The 16,842-nt window shown below is 68.2% G+C and overlaps 4 protein-coding genes across 4 annotated transcripts in view; 2 read left to right on the forward strand and 2 right to left on the reverse strand.

The window, feature by feature from the left end:
* The window catches only part of PFL1_01500 (uncharacterized protein), a gene marked incomplete at both ends in the record, with an annotated part of 4,358 nt that extends 1,082 nt beyond the window's left edge, over positions 1-3,276 (reverse strand). The window contains one exon of the mRNA XM_007879002.1: positions 76-3,276. Within this exon, the coding sequence (XP_007877193.1) occupies positions 76-3,276 (3,201 nt within the window). The remainder of the gene's footprint in view (positions 1-75) is intronic.
* A 1,247-nt stretch (positions 3,277-4,523) lies between these two features.
* Positions 4,524-5,760, reverse strand: PFL1_01501 (uncharacterized protein; the record flags this gene model as incomplete). The annotated part of the gene is made up of 6 exons (XM_007879003.1): positions 4,524-4,798; positions 4,903-5,057; positions 5,151-5,245; positions 5,378-5,460; positions 5,545-5,625; positions 5,721-5,760. 6 exons carry the CDS (start codon positions 5,758-5,760, stop codon positions 4,524-4,526), a joined length of 729 nt encoding a protein of 242 aa, XP_007877194.1.
* Positions 5,761-7,165: 1,405 nt separating this feature from the next.
* PFL1_01502 (uncharacterized protein) lies at positions 7,166-12,371 on the forward strand (the record flags this gene model as incomplete). Its single annotated transcript, XM_007879004.1, has 2 exons — positions 7,166-9,294; positions 9,398-12,371. The coding sequence occupies 2 exons, from the start codon at positions 7,166-7,168 to the stop codon at positions 12,369-12,371; spliced, it is 5,103 nt and encodes a 1,700-aa protein (XP_007877195.1).
* A 1,357-nt stretch (positions 12,372-13,728) lies between these two features.
* PFL1_06843 (uncharacterized protein) lies at positions 13,729-16,694 on the forward strand (the record flags this gene model as incomplete). Its single annotated transcript, XM_007879032.1, has 3 exons — positions 13,729-16,184; positions 16,305-16,547; positions 16,664-16,694. 3 exons carry the CDS (start codon positions 13,729-13,731, stop codon positions 16,692-16,694), a joined length of 2,730 nt encoding a protein of 909 aa, XP_007877223.1.
* Between the last annotated feature and the right edge of the window lie 148 nt (positions 16,695-16,842).

Genomic DNA, 16,842 nt, shown 5'->3' on the forward strand with positions numbered 1-16,842 from the left:
GCGCCGACCGCTGCAGACGCTGCACCAGCTGCCCCCCGTCGCCGCTGCTCCAACTGCCGCCGTTGCTGCTCCCACGACCGCCGCTCCTGCCGCCGCGAGCCCGTTGACGACGCCGTTGGTGGCGGAGCCGACGCTGGGCGTGGCGGGGACGCTCGACGGCTGGCGGTGCAGCCAGCCACGCGAGTACCAGTGGCGGGCGTAGGTCTGGAGCAGCCGGGCGTCGATCTTGGGCCGCTCGAGCTCGGCGCCGATGGCCTTGCGCGTGGCGTCGTCGCGGAGGGCAATGATGCCCGTGAGGAACTCCTTGGGGGGCATGCCGGACCGCAGGATGTCGACCGTGACGCCGTGGTCGCCGCCCTTTGCGCTGCCGCGCTTCTCCTGCCAGAGGGCCACCCACGACTCCCAGTCGGTGCGGCGCGTCGGGTAGCCGAGCGCCTCGAGGTGGTGGAAGAGGAGCTGGCAGTCGATCGGCTCCGGGTCGCCCAGGTGGTAGACGAGCTGCTCGCCGTCGGCGTGGTTGGCGAGCGCCACGATGCCCTTGCTGACGTAGTCGACGGCCGTCATCTCGACGTGCCAGCCGTCAATGTGCGGCGCCACGCCGAGGTGGAGCGACTCGACAATGAGGGCCGTGATGAGGTCGTAGGTGTTGGTCGAGCCCGTCTTGGAGTGGCCGCTGAGGGTGCCGATGCGCACCGCCGTCGCGTTGAGGCCGCGGCGGGCGGCCTCGAGGACGAGGCGCTCGGCGACCCACTTGGTCTGGCAGTAGCCGTCGAGCAGCTTGTCGGGCACGTCGTCAATGGGCATCGACGCGCTCTCGGGCCAGCCCGACTGCGAGGGCGGCAGCACGCCGTTGGTCGACACGTACTGCACCGTGGCGTTGCACAGGCACGCCAGGCGCAGAATCTCGCGCGTCCCCTCGACGTTGGCGTCGCGCAGCGCGGCGTACGGGTAGACGAGGTTGACCTGGGCGGCGCAGTGGACGATGACCTGCACCTTGGCGACGAGCTCTTCGTAGACGTCGGGCACCAGGCCGAGGCGGTTGCGCGACAGGTTGGCCGGCAGCACGTCGATGCGGTCGAGCATCGAGTTGTCCCACAGGCCCAGGTCGAGCATGTTGCGCCGCAGGCGCGCCATGGCCGCCGAGCGGTCGGTGCGGTAGGGCGCGTCGAAGCGGATCAGGCAGATGACGCGCGCCGACGTGCTGGCCAGGATGTCGTGCAGCAGGAAGCCGCCGAGGAAGCCCGTGGTGCCCGTCAGCAGCACCGTGTCGGCGTCCCTGAGCAGGTGCTTGGGGCTGCCGGCCTTGGGCCGGAACTCGTCGCTGAGCACCGAGTCGGCCCGCAGGATGGCGGGCAGGTCGGCCTGGACGGCGGCATTGTGGCCGTCGCGGGCGTTGATGAGCACCTGGACGTGGCCCTCGAGGCTGGGCGAGCCGGCCAGCTCGCCGACGGGCACCGTGAAGCCGCCGAGCGTCTTGGAGATGCGCGTGGCGAGGTCGGCGAGCGACAGCGAGTGGCCGCCCAGGTCAAAGAAGCTCACCGTCTTGCCCGCCTCGAGGATCGACTCCGGCGACATGTTGAGCGAGAGCGCCCACAGCTTGGCGATCGACTTGATGTTGATCATCTCGTCGGGGCCCGGGCTCCTGGTGCGCGAGCCCGTGGCGTTGGCGGCGGCGATGGCGGCCGAGGGCGAGGGCAGGTTCTTGAGGTCGACCTTGCCCGACACCTCGTGGGTGGGCAGCGAGTCGAGGACGACCCAGAGCGTGGGGATCATGTAGTGGGCCAGCACCTGGACGAGCGTCTGGCGCGCCACCGGGCTGTAGCCGTTCTCGTCGATGGGCAGCGAGGAGCGCTCGCCGCGCTCGGCGGCGTCGTCCTCGAGGACGAGGTAGGCCAACAGCTGGCGCTCGAGGCCGTCGCCGTGGGCGACGACGGCGCAGCTGCTGACGGCAAACTTGTCGATGATGGCCTTTTCGACGGTGCCGGGCACGATCGAGTAGCCGCGGATCTTGATCATGCCGCCGACGCGGCCGGTGATCTCGAGCAGGCCAGAGCCGGGCAGGATGCGGGCCAGGTCGCCCGTGCGATACTTGCGCGCGCCCGGCTCGGACGCGGCAAACGTGTCGCGGGTGAAGGCGGCGGCCGTCGTGTCGGGCAGGTTGAGGTAGCCCCGGGCGAGGTTGGGCCCGCCGACGACGAGCTCCCCGGGCGTACCGGGCGCGACCGGGTTGCCGGCCTCGTCGAGGATGTAGGTGTGGGGCAGGTCCATGGGCGGGCCGACTGGGCAGTAGGCGGCGTCGGCGTCGAGCGTCTTGAGCATCTCGCCAATGTCGCCGCAGGCCACCTCGTGGGTCTCGCTGGCGCTGTAGCAGTTGAGCAGGCGGGCGTTGGGGAGGGCTCGGACGGCGCGGCGGGCGAGGTCGGTGGTGACGACCTCTCCGTTGAGCCAGAGGGAGCGGAGGGCGGGCAGCTTTTCGCCGAGCTTCGAGTGGCGCGAGAGGACGGCGGCGAGCAGGGTGGGCGTCATGAGCGTCTCGGTGATGTTCTTGGAGGCGAGGAGCTCGACGAGGGCGACGGGGTCGTAGCTGGCCTCGTCGGGCACGGCGTACGTGGTGGCGCCGCGCAGCAAGGGCCGCAGCATCTCCCAGACAAAGTAGACGTTGCAGGCGACGCGGTCGCCCGGGTGCAGGTCGTTTACCGCAAAGCGGAGCGCATAGGAGCCGACGGGGGCGCGGTGCGGGTTGGCGATGCCCTTTGGCTTGCCGGTGGTGCCGGACGAGTACGAGACAAAGGCGAGGCGGTCCAGGTCGGTGTCCTTGGGCAGGGGCGGGAGGGGCTGGGCATCGTCGTGTGCGCCGTTGGCGGTGGCGGTGGGCGGGTGCTGTTGGTCGAGGAGGATGGTGGGTACGTCTGCCTTGATGAGTTTTGCGTGGGCCTCTTGTGTGACAATGACGGCCGGGTTGGCGTCGGCAATGACGTCTGCGAGGAGGCCGGGCGGGTAGGCGAGTTCGAGGACGAGAAAGGCGCCGCCGGCGCGGAGGGCGGCGAGGCAGGCGATCACGTAGTCTGCGCCGCGGCCCATGAGGATGCCCACGAGCGTGTCGCGGGCGACGCGGTACTGGCGGCGGAAGCGATCCGAGAGGGCCTCGACGGCCGCGTCGAGCTGCGAGTAGGTGTAGCGCGACGCCTTGTCCTCGAGCGCCAGCGCATCCGGCGTCGCCGAAACCTGCCGCCGGAACAGCGCATCCAGGTCGCGCGTCGTGTCAATCACCGTCATCGCGGTCGCAGGCGCCAGGTGGGTCGAGCGAGGGTGGTAGCGAGGGGAGGGGGGGAAGGGAGGAAAGGAGTGGGGTGGGCGAGAGTCGGAAGGCGGTGGTGGTGATGATGGTGGTGATGGTGGTGATAGTAGGATCGAGAGGTCTACGAGTGTCGATTGGGTGGGCCAGGCGCCTCTCTGGCGAGCAGCAGGCACGAGGGCGAGCGAGGCGAGTTACCTGGCGATGAGCAGAGAGAGACGAGGGAGATGAGTGAGCTGAACCACGACGACGACGACGACGACGACGACGACAACGGACGAGGGCAAAGGATGGCGAGGAGAGCGAGGTTGCATGGCCGCCTGGCGCTCGCTGGAGCAATCAGTGGCGCGATATCGGCCCTGCCCCGCCTGGCCAGGCCAGGCTAGAGATTTCACGCTCGCCTGGCCTGAGCTGCGCTGGCTTTCGACTTTCTTCCAGCCACTTCTTCTCGCCCCCGCCCCAGCCAGCTCTCGCCCAGCGCTCGGTCGTGGTGGGTGGGGGCTGCCTGACCTGGCCGGCTCGCCCTCCCCCGCACCCTGCCCTGGGCCCCGGGCCCCGGCCCCGGCCCCCTTGCTCTGTGGAAATTTCGACAGGCCCGCAGCGAGAACCCTGGCCTGGCCCCTGCCCTGCCAGGCCCTGCCTGCCTGCTGGCCTCACTGCAACTGAACCTGAGCAGGGTCCCCCCCGTGGCCCCGCCCAAAGGGCAGAGAGAGAGGCAGGGCAGCTAGGCAGGTCTAGGCAGAGGAGCACCCACGCACGCCAAGATCGCCGGCACAGCCTGCTTAGCGTGCCGGCGACATCCGAAACACAGCCGCCCGCTTGTCCCGATATCCCAAACTGCAACAGCCGAGCCCCCTCTTTCACCGCGACCCCTCTCCGTCCCGTACCAGATACTGTAGACGAACGGGTGCGCCCAGACGATGGCACGGCAGAGGCGGAGCATGTAGGCTAGGGTCGTCGTCGACATCAACCGGCTGGCATGGCTGCGAAAGAGAAAGAGCAACATGGCTCGCCTGCCAGATTACCGACCGCCTTCCTGTCGGTCTGCGAAAAAAGACCAAAGAGGGTGAGATGAAAGCTGCCACCAGTCTGTCTCTACCGTAGCAAGAGGAGTCGCCCCTCCGCCGCCCCTCTCCTCACTGCTGTCGTCAAAGAGGCCGCTGCCCGGCGTCGAGAGGGACAGGTCGAGGAGCCATGGAGGGGGGCACACGTCGTAGCGCCGCCGCCATCAGCAGCAGCCTCCCAGCTTGTCGTTGACCACCTCCTTGAGCTTGACGACGCCGTTGCCCCTCCGCGATCGCACCGTGTCCATGTCGGCAAAGCTGAAGCGCGATCCGCTCCCCACCCTCCGCAGCGCGCGGTCGCCGTACGAGATGCCCGACCCCGCCTTTTCCGGGTCCAGCCGGCCCGACTCAATGTTGAGCAGAATCGACCGCGCGGCCAGCGCAAACGGCGCCTCGACATTCTCGCCCGTCAGCGAAGACGTCTCGAGGAACAGCACGCCTGGACGGCACGCAGCGGTGGCAGCGACAGCGCAGGCAGAGCAAAAAGGAAAGAGAAGGTCAGCCGACGGGGTCAGACGAACAAGCTCAATCCTCGGTGCTCACCATTTTCGCCGGCCCACCGACTGGCCTCGAGGTAGCCCACCTCGCGCTCCTCTTCCCGGTCGAGCTTGTTGCCGACGAGCACCACCACCAGGTCCGACGACGCCAGCGCGCGGGCATCCGAGAGCCATCGCTGCAGCGGCTCAAACGTGGATCGTCTGCGAGGTGCGACGCGGAGGATTCATCGTCAGCAACGGAAGGGTTGGACGCAAGCTCGATCTGCGCTCTGCCGCGCGCAGTGGGCCACTCACTTTGTAATGTCGTAGACGAGGATGGCGCCTGCTGCTCCGCGGTAGTAGCTGCGCGTCACGGAGCGGAAGCGTTCCTGACCTGCCGTGTCCCACAGCTGCGCGGGGCGTAAAGGAGGTGGTGCAGTGCAGGCAGGCAGACGTCCAAGGTCAGACGGTCGATTCTGCGGCGGCCGATGCGCTCCCCACGTGGTGGCACGCGAGGAAGGGGAGTAGGGCCATGGGCTCACCTGCAGCTTGACGCTCTTGTTTCCCAGCTTGACGAGCCGGCTGGAGAACTCGACGCCGATGGTGTGGGCGGACTGTTCCTTGACTGGTGGTCGAAGAGGGACGAGGATCGAGGTCAGTCCGATGCGCTGGCCCAGCGCCGATGAGGACGTTCTTGCGGCTCGCTCACATTGGTTGTTGATAAAGTGGTGGAGGAGACAAGACTTGCCCGTGCCCGCCTCGCCGATGATGATGAACTTGAATAGAAAGTCTGTCGTGTCAAGGGATGAGGGGGGCGGGAGAGGTGCCGAGGCAAGGTCAGTGGACTTTTGGGCCGAGCCTTGAGGCTGGACAGCGGCTGCTCACCGTACGCGGCCGACATTTCTAGCGTGGCGTCGTCGTCCATGGCGGGCAAAGCGGGCGGCGGCCGATGCAAAGCAGAACAAGTGGTACCGGTTTAAGGCGATGGATTCGGGCGGTCTCGAGCGCAGAAGAGCAGGATGTGCGCGGCAGCTCTAGAGTGGACCTGCAGCGGCACGGCGGCACGCCTAGAGGGGGTGGGGGAAGCAGGTCGTGCTGGCTGGCTGGCTGGTTGGCTGGCTGACCGGCTGAAGATGCGCCAGAGGGGGAGCAGGATGGAGTACGGTGCTTGTGACGTAGATGGGCGATGTCGCGGAACGAGGTTGAGCTCGCCGGACGCCCGCCAAGATGGCCGGCGATTCAGGGGGTCGGTATGGGTGTGCGGGGCGGCAGAAGGCCTGGACTGGACCGGACCGGACTGGAGATGGGCGGCGGGTGCAACCAAGGTGCGGGCGGCCGATGCGATGGTGTCGGAGTCGTTGTCGAGATCTGGATGCTGGTGACGGTGGCGACGGTGGGGGTGGCAATGGCGGTGGCGGTGGTGGGCGTCGAGCGAGGTGGAGACCAGAGGAGGAGGCAGAGGAGGCGTGTGCGTGCGTGCGTGCGTGCGTGCGTGAGCGAGTGCGTGAGAGTGCATGCCGGCACCTGCCCAAAAAGGCCAGGCCAGGCGAGAGGCGAGGCGAGGCGAGGCGAGGCGAGGCGGGGCGGAGCAGCCAAAAAAGCGGGCCTGCTCGGATCTCGGCCAAGGGGGCGCCCAACTTGCGCCTGACCGTCGCCTGGCAGGCCTGCTGCCAACACGCGCGCACGCGTGCCCCTCTGTTTCTGGCTGGCCGGTCCGGTGTTGATCTTTTTCCAAGCGCAGGCAGGCAGGCAGGCAGGCTGGCTGCCTGAAACAGGGGGGACGCCGCCAAAAGGGCGCAGCCCCTGAGCGCCAAACTCGATCTCGTAGCCTAGCCTGCCTCCGCCGCTGCTGCTGGCGGCCGCTCCCCGAGATGCCGCGCCCCCTCCTCGCCTGGCCTGGCCTGACCACAGCGCCCGCCGGACTTTGACCTTGGCCGGCCTAGCCACCTTGCTTGGGACGCGCCGCCGTGATGCGCGAGTGCGTCTGGGCGCAGCAACAGCCTGCCAAGCAGCTCGCTCGCTGGCGTCGAAAAAACAAGCCAGCCCAGCCCAGCCGGGGCTGGCAAGGGCTGACTTGCCTGTCTGGGACCGCCCCTGCCTCCTCGCCATCACCATCAACACCACCATCATCATCATTACGACCACCGACGCCACCACCGCATCCCCTACTCTACCTACTCACCCACACCCGGTCGCACCGCATCGCACCTGCTCGGTCACCGCCAGCTCTGCTTCTCCCCGCCCCATCCCACTCGGCCCGCACCCACCAATTACCACTGCGACAGCCAGAGCAACCCCCGCCTGTGCACCAACGGCCAACGCCAGCCATCATGTCCAACGGCGGAGGTCACTACTCCTTCGCGCCTCCCCAGCACGAGCCTGGCTACCGCCCCATGTCGACCTCTCCCACCCCACCCAGCCGGCTCGACAACCGCTCCGTCAGCCCCTCGTCGGGCAAGCCCAAGTTCTGGCCCTTCAACCGCTCCCGCTCCGCCAGCCCAAACGACCAGGCAATCGCCAACCCCACAAACAACCGCTCCCGCAAGACGTCCGCAGGCTACTCGCCAGCAAGGGGCGCCAGCCCAAACTCGGGCGGTTTCGTCGTCCGCACCGTCACCCGCCAGCCGGGAGGCGTCAGCGCACCCACCTCGCCCGTCTCAGACGCTCCTTACCAGCCAGACTGGAGCCGCGCAGCGCAGCCTTCCCCGCGTAGAATGACCCTCGAAGACTCGGACGACGACGCGCAGCAGCCCACCGCCCTCGACGGCCGCCACCAGCTCCAGTACAGGCGCTCAAAGTCCCGCCCCATCGCCTCGGCACTCAGCCTCAGCGTACCCGCAGGCGGTCCAGGCGGCGGCGTCGGTTACGGAACCGCCACCAGCTCAAACGACGGCAGGCCGGAGCCCCACTTTGCCGCGCCCCAGATGTCTGCCCCCCGCCCCGCCAGCCCAGGCGGTGCCAGCATGACCGCCGGCGGCTTCCAAAAGAGCCTCCAGGAGCGCGGACGGTCACCGCGGAAGGCTCCCTCCGGCCAGAGCCTCGGCCAGCAGCAGCAGCAGCAGCAGGGCCACCAGCAGGATCGCTCCCGCTCGCGTTCGGCCCACTCTGCAAAGGGCGGCGATGACGCCTCGGTGGCCACAACGCCCTCCGGCAAGGTCATCCGGCCCATGATCACGCCGGGCCCGAGGAGCCTCGCCCAGCAGTCGAGCGGATCAGACGGCGCAGAATCCACAAGACCAGTCCTCTCGGCCAAGACGTCGTTCCAGAGCATCCGGCCGCAGGGCCTGACCGGACCGCGACAGTTTCCCGGCTCCGCCAGACCCTCGTTCGATGGCGCCCCGCCCTCTCCCCACGAGATGCACGGCGCACCCGCCTACAGGCAGCCCAGCCCGCTCGGATATGGCCAGTCTCCTGGCATCGGCAGCGGCGGCCCTGGCCCTGCCACCTCTGCCACATCACCCGTTCATGCCAACGGCAGCGCCTCACCGAGGCATGGTCCGACCGGCGCAGCGAGCGTGGGCCACTTCTCGGATGCGGTCACGGCATCGGGCCAGGAGGCTCCCAGTCCGAGCAGTCGAGGACGCAAGTTCTCGTTTGGCTTCACTCGAGGCAGGAAGGCGAGCGACGCGGCGGCGGTCGTTGGTGGTCAAGCGCCTGTGGGCCCGCTGGATGGCCTGCCATCACCAGTCGACATTCCGTACGGCCGCGGACCCGGCTCGGGCTTCGCCTCGCGATCACGCTCAAGGGATCCGGGTGCAGAGACCGACTACTCCTACGAGAACGGCGCATCGCCCTTCGGCTCGGTGTCGCCGGCTGGCTCGCCCGGCTTCCTCTCCTCGATGGCCGCCAGTCGTGGCGGCGATGGCGGCGCAGCTGGTTACGTCGGACGCAGCGCCTCACCGGGCGGCTCGAGCCTGGCAGGCAAGTGGTTCAAGGGCATCTTTGGCAAGTCCCCGCAAGCCGGAGACAATGACCAGGACTGGAGGGGTGCGCCCATGTATCCGAACGCCAACCTCGAGGCCGCCGTCCGGTCCCGGGAGGGGTCGCCGCTGCCTGCCCTGCCGTCGAATGCTCAGGCGGAGCGCCAGGCTCTTGCGCCTCGGCAGCCGCCCAACCAGGGCCGCCGCTCGCAGACGTTGCCGAACCCGCCGCCGTCGGAAGACGACGTCGAGGCACTGCTACAGAAGCGCCAGTCGATGAAGCAGGCGAGGCGGATCGTCGACGCAGAGCGCCGCGAGCTCATGTCGCCGACCACGCAGCAGAGGGGTTTCGATCCGGACCGGGACCGCGAGTACCGCCCCAAGCAGGCGGTCGACGATCCGTCAGAGGACTACGAGGCCAATCTGCACGCCGAGAGGCGCAAGAGCCCGCCGGGCCGCAAGCCGGTGCCCCGCATCGTCGACCGCAGCCAAGACGACTCTCTGAGCCGTCTCGAGGGCCGACTGACGCCCGCCCAGAAGTGAGTGGAGTTCACAGCAGCCGGCCCAGTCGTCCACCCACCTCTCGGCACAAAAGACTGACATCTCCTCTGCTGCTCCGGATCCGTCTCTCATCGCCAACAGGATCATCCAGGAGACGAGATCGATGCACCTGGCTCGCGAGAGCCTCGAGGGCCGCAACGGATCGCCGCGCACCACCGCAGCGACCGCTGCCGAGGATGCCACCAAAGATCCGAAATCGTCGGACGTAGGCCGCAGTGCTCAGCAAGCTTCCGCGGTCCAATCGAGTGGAAAGGACCTCGCCTCACGCCCGGCGCAGTCGAATGAGCCCGAGCAGGCGGTTCGTAGAGGTGCCTCTGCAGGAGGCAGCAGCAAGGCGAAGGACAAGGGCAAGAGAAGGGAGGAGAGTTCTTCCTCCCAGGCGCCGCCTGCCTCTGCCGGTCCAGCTCGGCAGCAGCAGCAGGATGCGCGGCGGGAATGGCAGCAGCACGCAGCACCGCATGCGAGGGCCTCGTTGCCCCATCCTGGCGAGCTCGCCCAGGCACCGAAGCCGGCAAGCAACCTGGCGGCCAAGGCGCCGCCAGCTGGCTCCAAGGCCACCAGCGCCCTCTCGCCCGGGTCCGGCCCGATGCCGCTCGACATGTCGCTGCCCCAGGCGCTGCAGGAGATGATGGTCCGCTTCTACCGCTTCGAGCGGTACTCTGTGCCGCTCATCCGGTCGCTCGAGACGCGGCTGATCGACATCGAACGGGACGCCATGATGGCGAGCAATCCGCAGGCAGGCGGACGCTCGCACGTCGAGACGGCGAGCCAGCACGAGGAAATGGACCGCTGGGTGGGCCAGATGACGATGCTGATGAAGCACGAGGTGGGCCAGCTCAAGGCGGCCGCCCGCGAGATCCGCGAGGGTCGCGAGCTCGTCGCACAGGTTGCCAAGGGCCTCGGCAGCTTTGGAGCCGGCATCGGTGGCTCGTCGTCGCTGCCCACCTTTTCCAGCATCGGCACTCTGCCGGCAGCCGAAGCGACCGCCGCCGCGACCACGCTCGACATGCCGCAGCGGACGGTCCAGCTCGAGGGCAAGGACGTCACCGATTCGCCCAGCAGCACCAAGGGCGACACTGGCGTCCAGCCTCCCTCTGCGGCCGGCACTGCGCGCAAGCAGGCCAGCGCTGCCTCGGGCTCTGAGACGAGCAGGGACGCTGCCATGGCCCAGCGAGCGGCGCCGGGCTCCCAGTCGCAAAGGAACGACCACGACGCCGCCCGCAGGAACAACGTGTCGAGCTCGAGCTTCCGCAGCGCCGTGCCCGTCGCGCACTCCAGCGGGGTCGCCGGCGCATCGTCGGCGCCCGGCAACCTCGTGCTGCCGCCCGGATCAAGGCCGGCGCTCGACAAGAACGAGGGCAAGTTTGGGTCGCCCACCAAGGCCACGTTCGGCTTCAGCGAGCCGGACGCCACCAGTCGACGAGAACGGAGCACGAGCCCGGGTGGCAGGCCTCGATACACTTCGGCGCTGGGACAGCCGATGCACGACGGACGCCTCTCGCCGGGCGCCACCTCGCCCGTGCGCAGTTACCCGGATCCTGAGGTGCGTGCCGGCATCGCCTCGCCGGGGAGGTGGGCCGGAGACCAGCGAAAGTTCAGCCAGACGCTGGTGGCTTCCCCCGCGGTCAGCGACCAGGCCTCGATCCACTCGGGCGTGAGTGGTCAGAGCGCGGCTGACCGCCCCAAGAGGGAGATTAGCGTCGAGGAGAGGCTCAAGGCTCTGATGGACGGCACCAGCATCCGCAGCAGGGCCAGCAGCTTCGCCGGCTCGATGAGCGAGCGAGATGTGCAGGACGACAACGACGAGGGCGCACAAGAGCCTCAACCATCAACGCCTGCTCGAGTCGGGGACGACTATGCGCCGGCACCCGAGGGCGAGCTTGTCGAGGGCCGCTCGAACACGCAAGGCCAAGCCTCGCGAGCGACGGTGGGACAGGAAGGCGAAGAGGATACGGCCGCAGACGACGGACGCGAGCGTCGCCGACAGAGTGCTTCGCAGTCGACCACGGCCACCACCTCGACTGACGCGCACACCATCCGACCTGGCGCCGTTGCCGGCGCAGGCGCCCGCAGCGCTGGGCCGCCCGTCGACGCGCCGACCCGTCCGTTGGTGTTCAAGCGAAACACGGGTGAGATCGCCAAGCGAGCGTCGGCTTTCCTCGAGGCCGGCAACGGCAATACGCCGACCAACTCGAGCCGCGAGGCCTCGCCCATCGGCGACACGGCTTCCAGCGCGCGGGTCGACTTCCCCTCGTCGAGCGCCCGTAGGAGCCCCAGCCCTGCAGCGGCCAACGAGCTCTCTGCACCCGCAGCGATATCCCCGGCAGTGTCACGCTCCTCGAGCAGCGGTCCATCGCCCAACACTGCCAACAGCGTCCGGCAGCGGGCCTTGAGCTACCTCAGCACCGCTGGTGCAGGCGCCGCTGCGGAAGACCGGTCTCGGGCAGCAAGCGTCACGCCTGCAGAGGGCCCTGAAGCGGACGACGATGCCTTGCCGACAACGCCGAGCAAGGCCATCTCCCCAAGCTCGTGGCTGGCCTCGTCTTCGTCGCCGCCGTCGTCATCGTCGCCGACCAAGTTTCGTGGCGGCAACGCCTCGACGAGCTCGAATCCGGGTTCGGCCACGATCGGCGCCAGCTCTGCTCCCGCCGGACCCCAGAGCGGGCGCATTTCGCCGTCGAAGCTGCATGCCAACCGCTTTGCCTCGCCCGACAAGGACGCTCGCGGCGGCGGCAGCTCCAGCCCGCTGGCCAGTCCGACGAAGAAGGCAATCGGCCTTCCGACCCAGGGCGGTGCCGGGTCGGGCGTGGCGTCGAGGTGGAGCGCGAATCGCAAAGAAGGGTCGGATGCCTCGGGCGGCGCGGGCGTCGGTCGCGCCAGCACCGGTATCCCGGGCCTGGGCGTCGAGAAGAAGCGCAGCTTTGGTCCAGTCGCGGCCATCCCTGCGCTGGCTGCAGGCGCTGGCAGCGTCGGTGGCGCCTCCAAGGGCCCGACGATGGTAGGCCATGCCGCCACGCTCAAGGAGCGAGTGGCCTTTTTCGACAGTGTCAAGTAGGCGCGCTAGAGGGTTGAGATGCCATTGGATTCCGGATTCTGTGCCTGCCCTGCTCTGCCTGTGACGTACGATGCGAGTGCCCTGCAACGAGGTCCGCCGATGACCTGTCCCGTCCAGCCACCGTTGCAGAGGTGCGATGGCCTGTTGGATCGTAGATCGCCGATCGTGGATTGCCGTGTATCATGGCATGTGGGGGTGGTGGTGGTGGTGGTGGTGGTGGTGCAGGTGGTGGTGGTGATGGCGGCGGCGGCGGCGGTGGTGCAGAGGGTCGTCGATGTGCGAGGGAAGGGCGGCGGCAAATCAGAGCTAAGCTCGAGGCGCAGGCCCAGGGTCCGTGCGTTGCCTGCTCTGAGGCGTGCGTGCGTGTGTGCGTGCGTGCGTGCGTGCGTGGGTGCGTGTGTGGGTGGGTAGATGCGGGGCGGGCCGGGGGTGGTGGGCCAGGCGAGGCAGGGTAGGGGGGATTTGCGTCGGCCTAAGCCGCGGCGCAGCGGGTAGCGGGTAGCGGCGGTGACGTTTGCGGGACAGCTTCTCACCTCTCGCCAGCCTCTAGCTGCATCTCTATCACACACACACCTTGAATTGGTTGACCCACCCACCTCGGCGCACCATACATCCGACCATCGACGACACCACCAGAAACGAGAGAGAGAGGCATCGAGGGCCACGTGCGTGTCTCCTTCTTTTCGCCACCCACCACCACCACCAGGTAGGCGACGTGGCTGAGCTCGCAGCAGGCTAGGCTGGCTGGCGTCGGTGCTGCTGCGTGCATACGCCCCACACGCTCCTTTGTTGCATTGTTGATCGTCGACCATCGGAGCCGGTCCGTCCATCCTTTTCGTCTCGCCACCGACGCCCTCCCACCCCCCACCGTCGCCCAGGTCCCGCAGCACCGCCTTGCCGGATCACGATCCGACCCGGAACAGCAGCGGCACCGTCCGAGCGGCGCATTAGCGGCAGCAGCAGCAGCAGCAGCAGTAGTAGACGTGGCATCACCTATCGAGCTCGACGGCAGCGACACCAGCCGACCATTCCCGCAGCACGGCCCATTCCGAGCGACGCCCTCTTCCGGGGTGCTGCGCCGCTTGCCACCACCTGCTCTTCTGGCCTCGAGAAGGCCAGCTTGGCCGATAACCGTCGACTCAGCCACGGCGGCGGCGACATCGACGACGACGACAACGACGACGACGACAACGACGACGATCCCGACTTTGGCTCCTCGTACGAAGGACCGCAGGGCGCCTCTCTGCTGGCTCTTGATCCGGCGCCAGCCTCTCCTCCATCGACGTCGTACGCCCACCGGATCCTCCCCTCGATTGAGCAGCGGATCCGCGACCGGGAGCATCCGCAAGCGCAGCCGATGAAGTCCTACTCGAGCCCCGTGGCGGGCGAGGGCGCATGGATGGGTGGGGCAACGACAAGTAGCGCAGCAGCAGCAGCAGCAGCAGCAGCAGCAGAAGGGAGCACGGCCACAGGCAATTTGTCTGCGCCCGCCAGCCAGCTCAATTCACCGGCAGTGGCCGACGCCAACAATGGCGCATCCGCCCACGGTAGCGGTCTCGGCCTCGGCCCGGGCCTCCATCCCCACCAAGTCGCTTTCGGCACCTCGCCCGGCGCGCACTCGGACCTCTCCAACGAGGCAAACTACCACGGCTCCTCGGCACAGCACTCGTCGCCCAGCCTCACCGACTTCTCTGGAGGCTACCAGCATCCCAACCACCACCTCCAGCACCAGCCCCAGCCCCTTCCCCACCAAACTCAGCAACACACCGCCACCTATCCCTACCAGCAGCAGCAGCACCAGCACCAGCACCAGCAGCAGCACCAGCAGCAGGCCTACCGCCAGTCCTACGGCGACGACGCCGCCGACCACGGCCTCCAGCCCTCGCCCTACCGCATGTCGGCCAACGACAACCCCGAATCCAGACCCAGCCTGCAGTCGGTACGCTCCGTCCACCATGACCCAAACAGCGCCGCCACAAACGCGCCGCAGAGCCCTTCCAGCTACGTCGACACCATCGGCGGCGGCTACGGCAGCGCAGCCGTCACTCCGTCCGCCGCAGACACCTCGACCGCCACCTCGCGCTCGGCAGGCGTCGGCGGCACCCCGGGTGCCATGGCCTCGTCGACCAGCTTCGCAGACATTAGCCACACCGGCGGCACCGTCGGCTCCAATGGCATGATCCACGCACCTGCCACGCTGGGCGGACCCGTGGTCGGGAGCAGCAGCGCCGGCGGCAACGGCAACGGCAACGGCGCGGTCGGCTCTGGCGGAGCCGCAGCGCTCGGCCCACCGATGGACGAGATCGTCCCGACATCGTTCGACGAAGGCATGCTGCGCGCCCTGTGCGACATCGACTGCGGCATGCCCCTGCTCTTTGACCGCATCAAGCAGAGCATGGTCTCGGCGCGCGAGGCCGCCACCTTTCTCAAGAAGCGCGCGGCCATCGAGGAGGAGTACGCCCGCAACCTCACCAAGCTCGCGCGCTCCACGCTCGAAACCTACTCGATGAGCGACGCAAAGGCCGGCAGCTACGTCGGCTCGTGGCAGTCGATGATGAAGACGCACGAGGCCGTCGCCGACAACCGCATCCGCTTCGCCTCGAAGCTGACCGAGATGAGCGACGAGCTCAACAACCTCGCCCGCGAGGTCGACAAGAGCCGCAAGCAGACAAAGGAGACGGGGCAGCGCCTCGAAAAGAACCTCACCGACGCAGAGGTCGGCGTCGAAAAGGCCCGGGCGCGCTTCGACGCCACCGCCGAGGACCTCGAGCGCCTGCTGCTGCTCAAGTCGGGCGAGTCGACCAAGGGCGGCGAGCTGGCGCCGGGAGGCAAGCGGACGCTGGGCAAGGCCATCGGCAAGAGCGGCCTGCTGTTCAAGAACAAGAACCCGCAGCAGATCCTCAAGCAGGAGGAAGAGATCCGCGCGCGGACGTCCAACGCCAGCGACGCCTTCCGCAAAGAGGTGCTCAGCACGCAGGGCATCCGGCAGGAATACTTCAACCTGCAGCTGCCCCGGATCCTGCGCTCGCTCAAGGAGAGCGCCGAGGAGATCGACAACGGCACCCAGTACCACCTGGCGCGGTACGCCTTCCTGTTCGAGAGCACGCTGCTCAACGACGGCATGGCCATCAGCCCCGTGGGGACGGATCCGTCGGCGGCGACGGCCGTCGCACCGGGCCTCAAGGCCGCCGTCGAGGCCATCGACAACCGCGCCGACTTCAAGTCGTACCTGCAAAACTACCAGGTGGTCCACGGATCGAGCTACCGGGGGCCGCGGCGCGAAGGGCCCTACGAGGAGGGCTTCCTGCCCTCGGTCATGTCGCCCAACGCCGGGACCGCGGGTGGATCGGCCTCGAAGGGCGCGCAGGCCCGCTCGGCGCCGACGCGGCCCATCTTCGGCGTCGACCTGGCCGACCAGATGGCGCGGGACGGCGTCGACGTGCCGCCGATCCTCGAAAAGTGTGCCGAGGCCATCGAGGCCAACGGCCTGACGTCGATGGGCATCTACCGGCTGAGCGGCACCACGTCCAAGGTGCAGCGGCTCAAGGCCAAGTTCAACGACGACTGGGAGACCGTCCAGCTGGCCGACGACGCCGAGGCCATGGGCGACATCAACATTGTCGCGGGCTGCCTCAAGCTCTGGTTCCGCGAGCTGCCCGAGCCGTTGCTCACCCACGACCTCTACGCCGGCTTCATCGAGGCGGCCAAGGTGGAGAACGAGCGGCTGCGCCACATTCGCCTGCACGAGCGCGTCAATGAGCTGCCGGACGCCAACTACGCCACGTTGAAGTTCCTCATGGCACACCTCGACCGGTGAGTAGAGAGGCGGCGGCGTCGTCGTCGTCGTCGTCGTCGTCGTCGTCGTCGTCGTCGCAGCGTGCCGACATCGATGAGGCTGACCATGTCTTCTGCCCGCCGCTTCACCTTGCGCAGCATCAAGTCCGAAGAGCACCACAACCAGATGTCGGCGTCGAACCTGGCCATCGTATTCGGGCCGACGCTCCTCAGCCCGCCGCCGACGGGGGCATCGAGCGGCGGCGGCGGCGCTGGAATGGACGGGAGCGCCAACGGCGGCGCTGCGGGCACGGCGGGCGGCGCCGGCGGCGGTGGCGGAATGCACCTGCAGGACATGAGCTTCCAGTGCCGCGCCGTCGAGACCATCTTGGAAAAGTATCGGTGAGTCGACGTCGTCGTCGAGCAGGCATCCAGGCCAAGGGACGGATGGACGGAGCACGGCAGGCAGGTTTGCTGACCTCGAGATCCGACTCCATTCGGGACCTCTGATGATGCAGGGAGATCTTTGTCGACGAGGGCGAAGAGTAGCGAGGGCCCACATGCCCGTCCTCGCAGATCCTCGATGTGGCCTGCACGGCCGCTGTCGGTCGTATCGTACATTCGCTCCTTCTTTCGCTGCTCGCTGGTTCCGATCCCGCCAGCTCTCAGCGACCGTCATGGCGGGAACAGACCCTTG

This window comes from Pseudozyma flocculosa (genome assembly GCF_000417875.1).
Source record: "Pseudozyma flocculosa PF-1 unplaced genomic scaffold scaffold00003, whole genome shotgun sequence".
Lineage (NCBI taxonomy): Eukaryota > Fungi > Basidiomycota > Ustilaginomycetes > Ustilaginales > Ustilaginaceae > Pseudozyma > Pseudozyma flocculosa.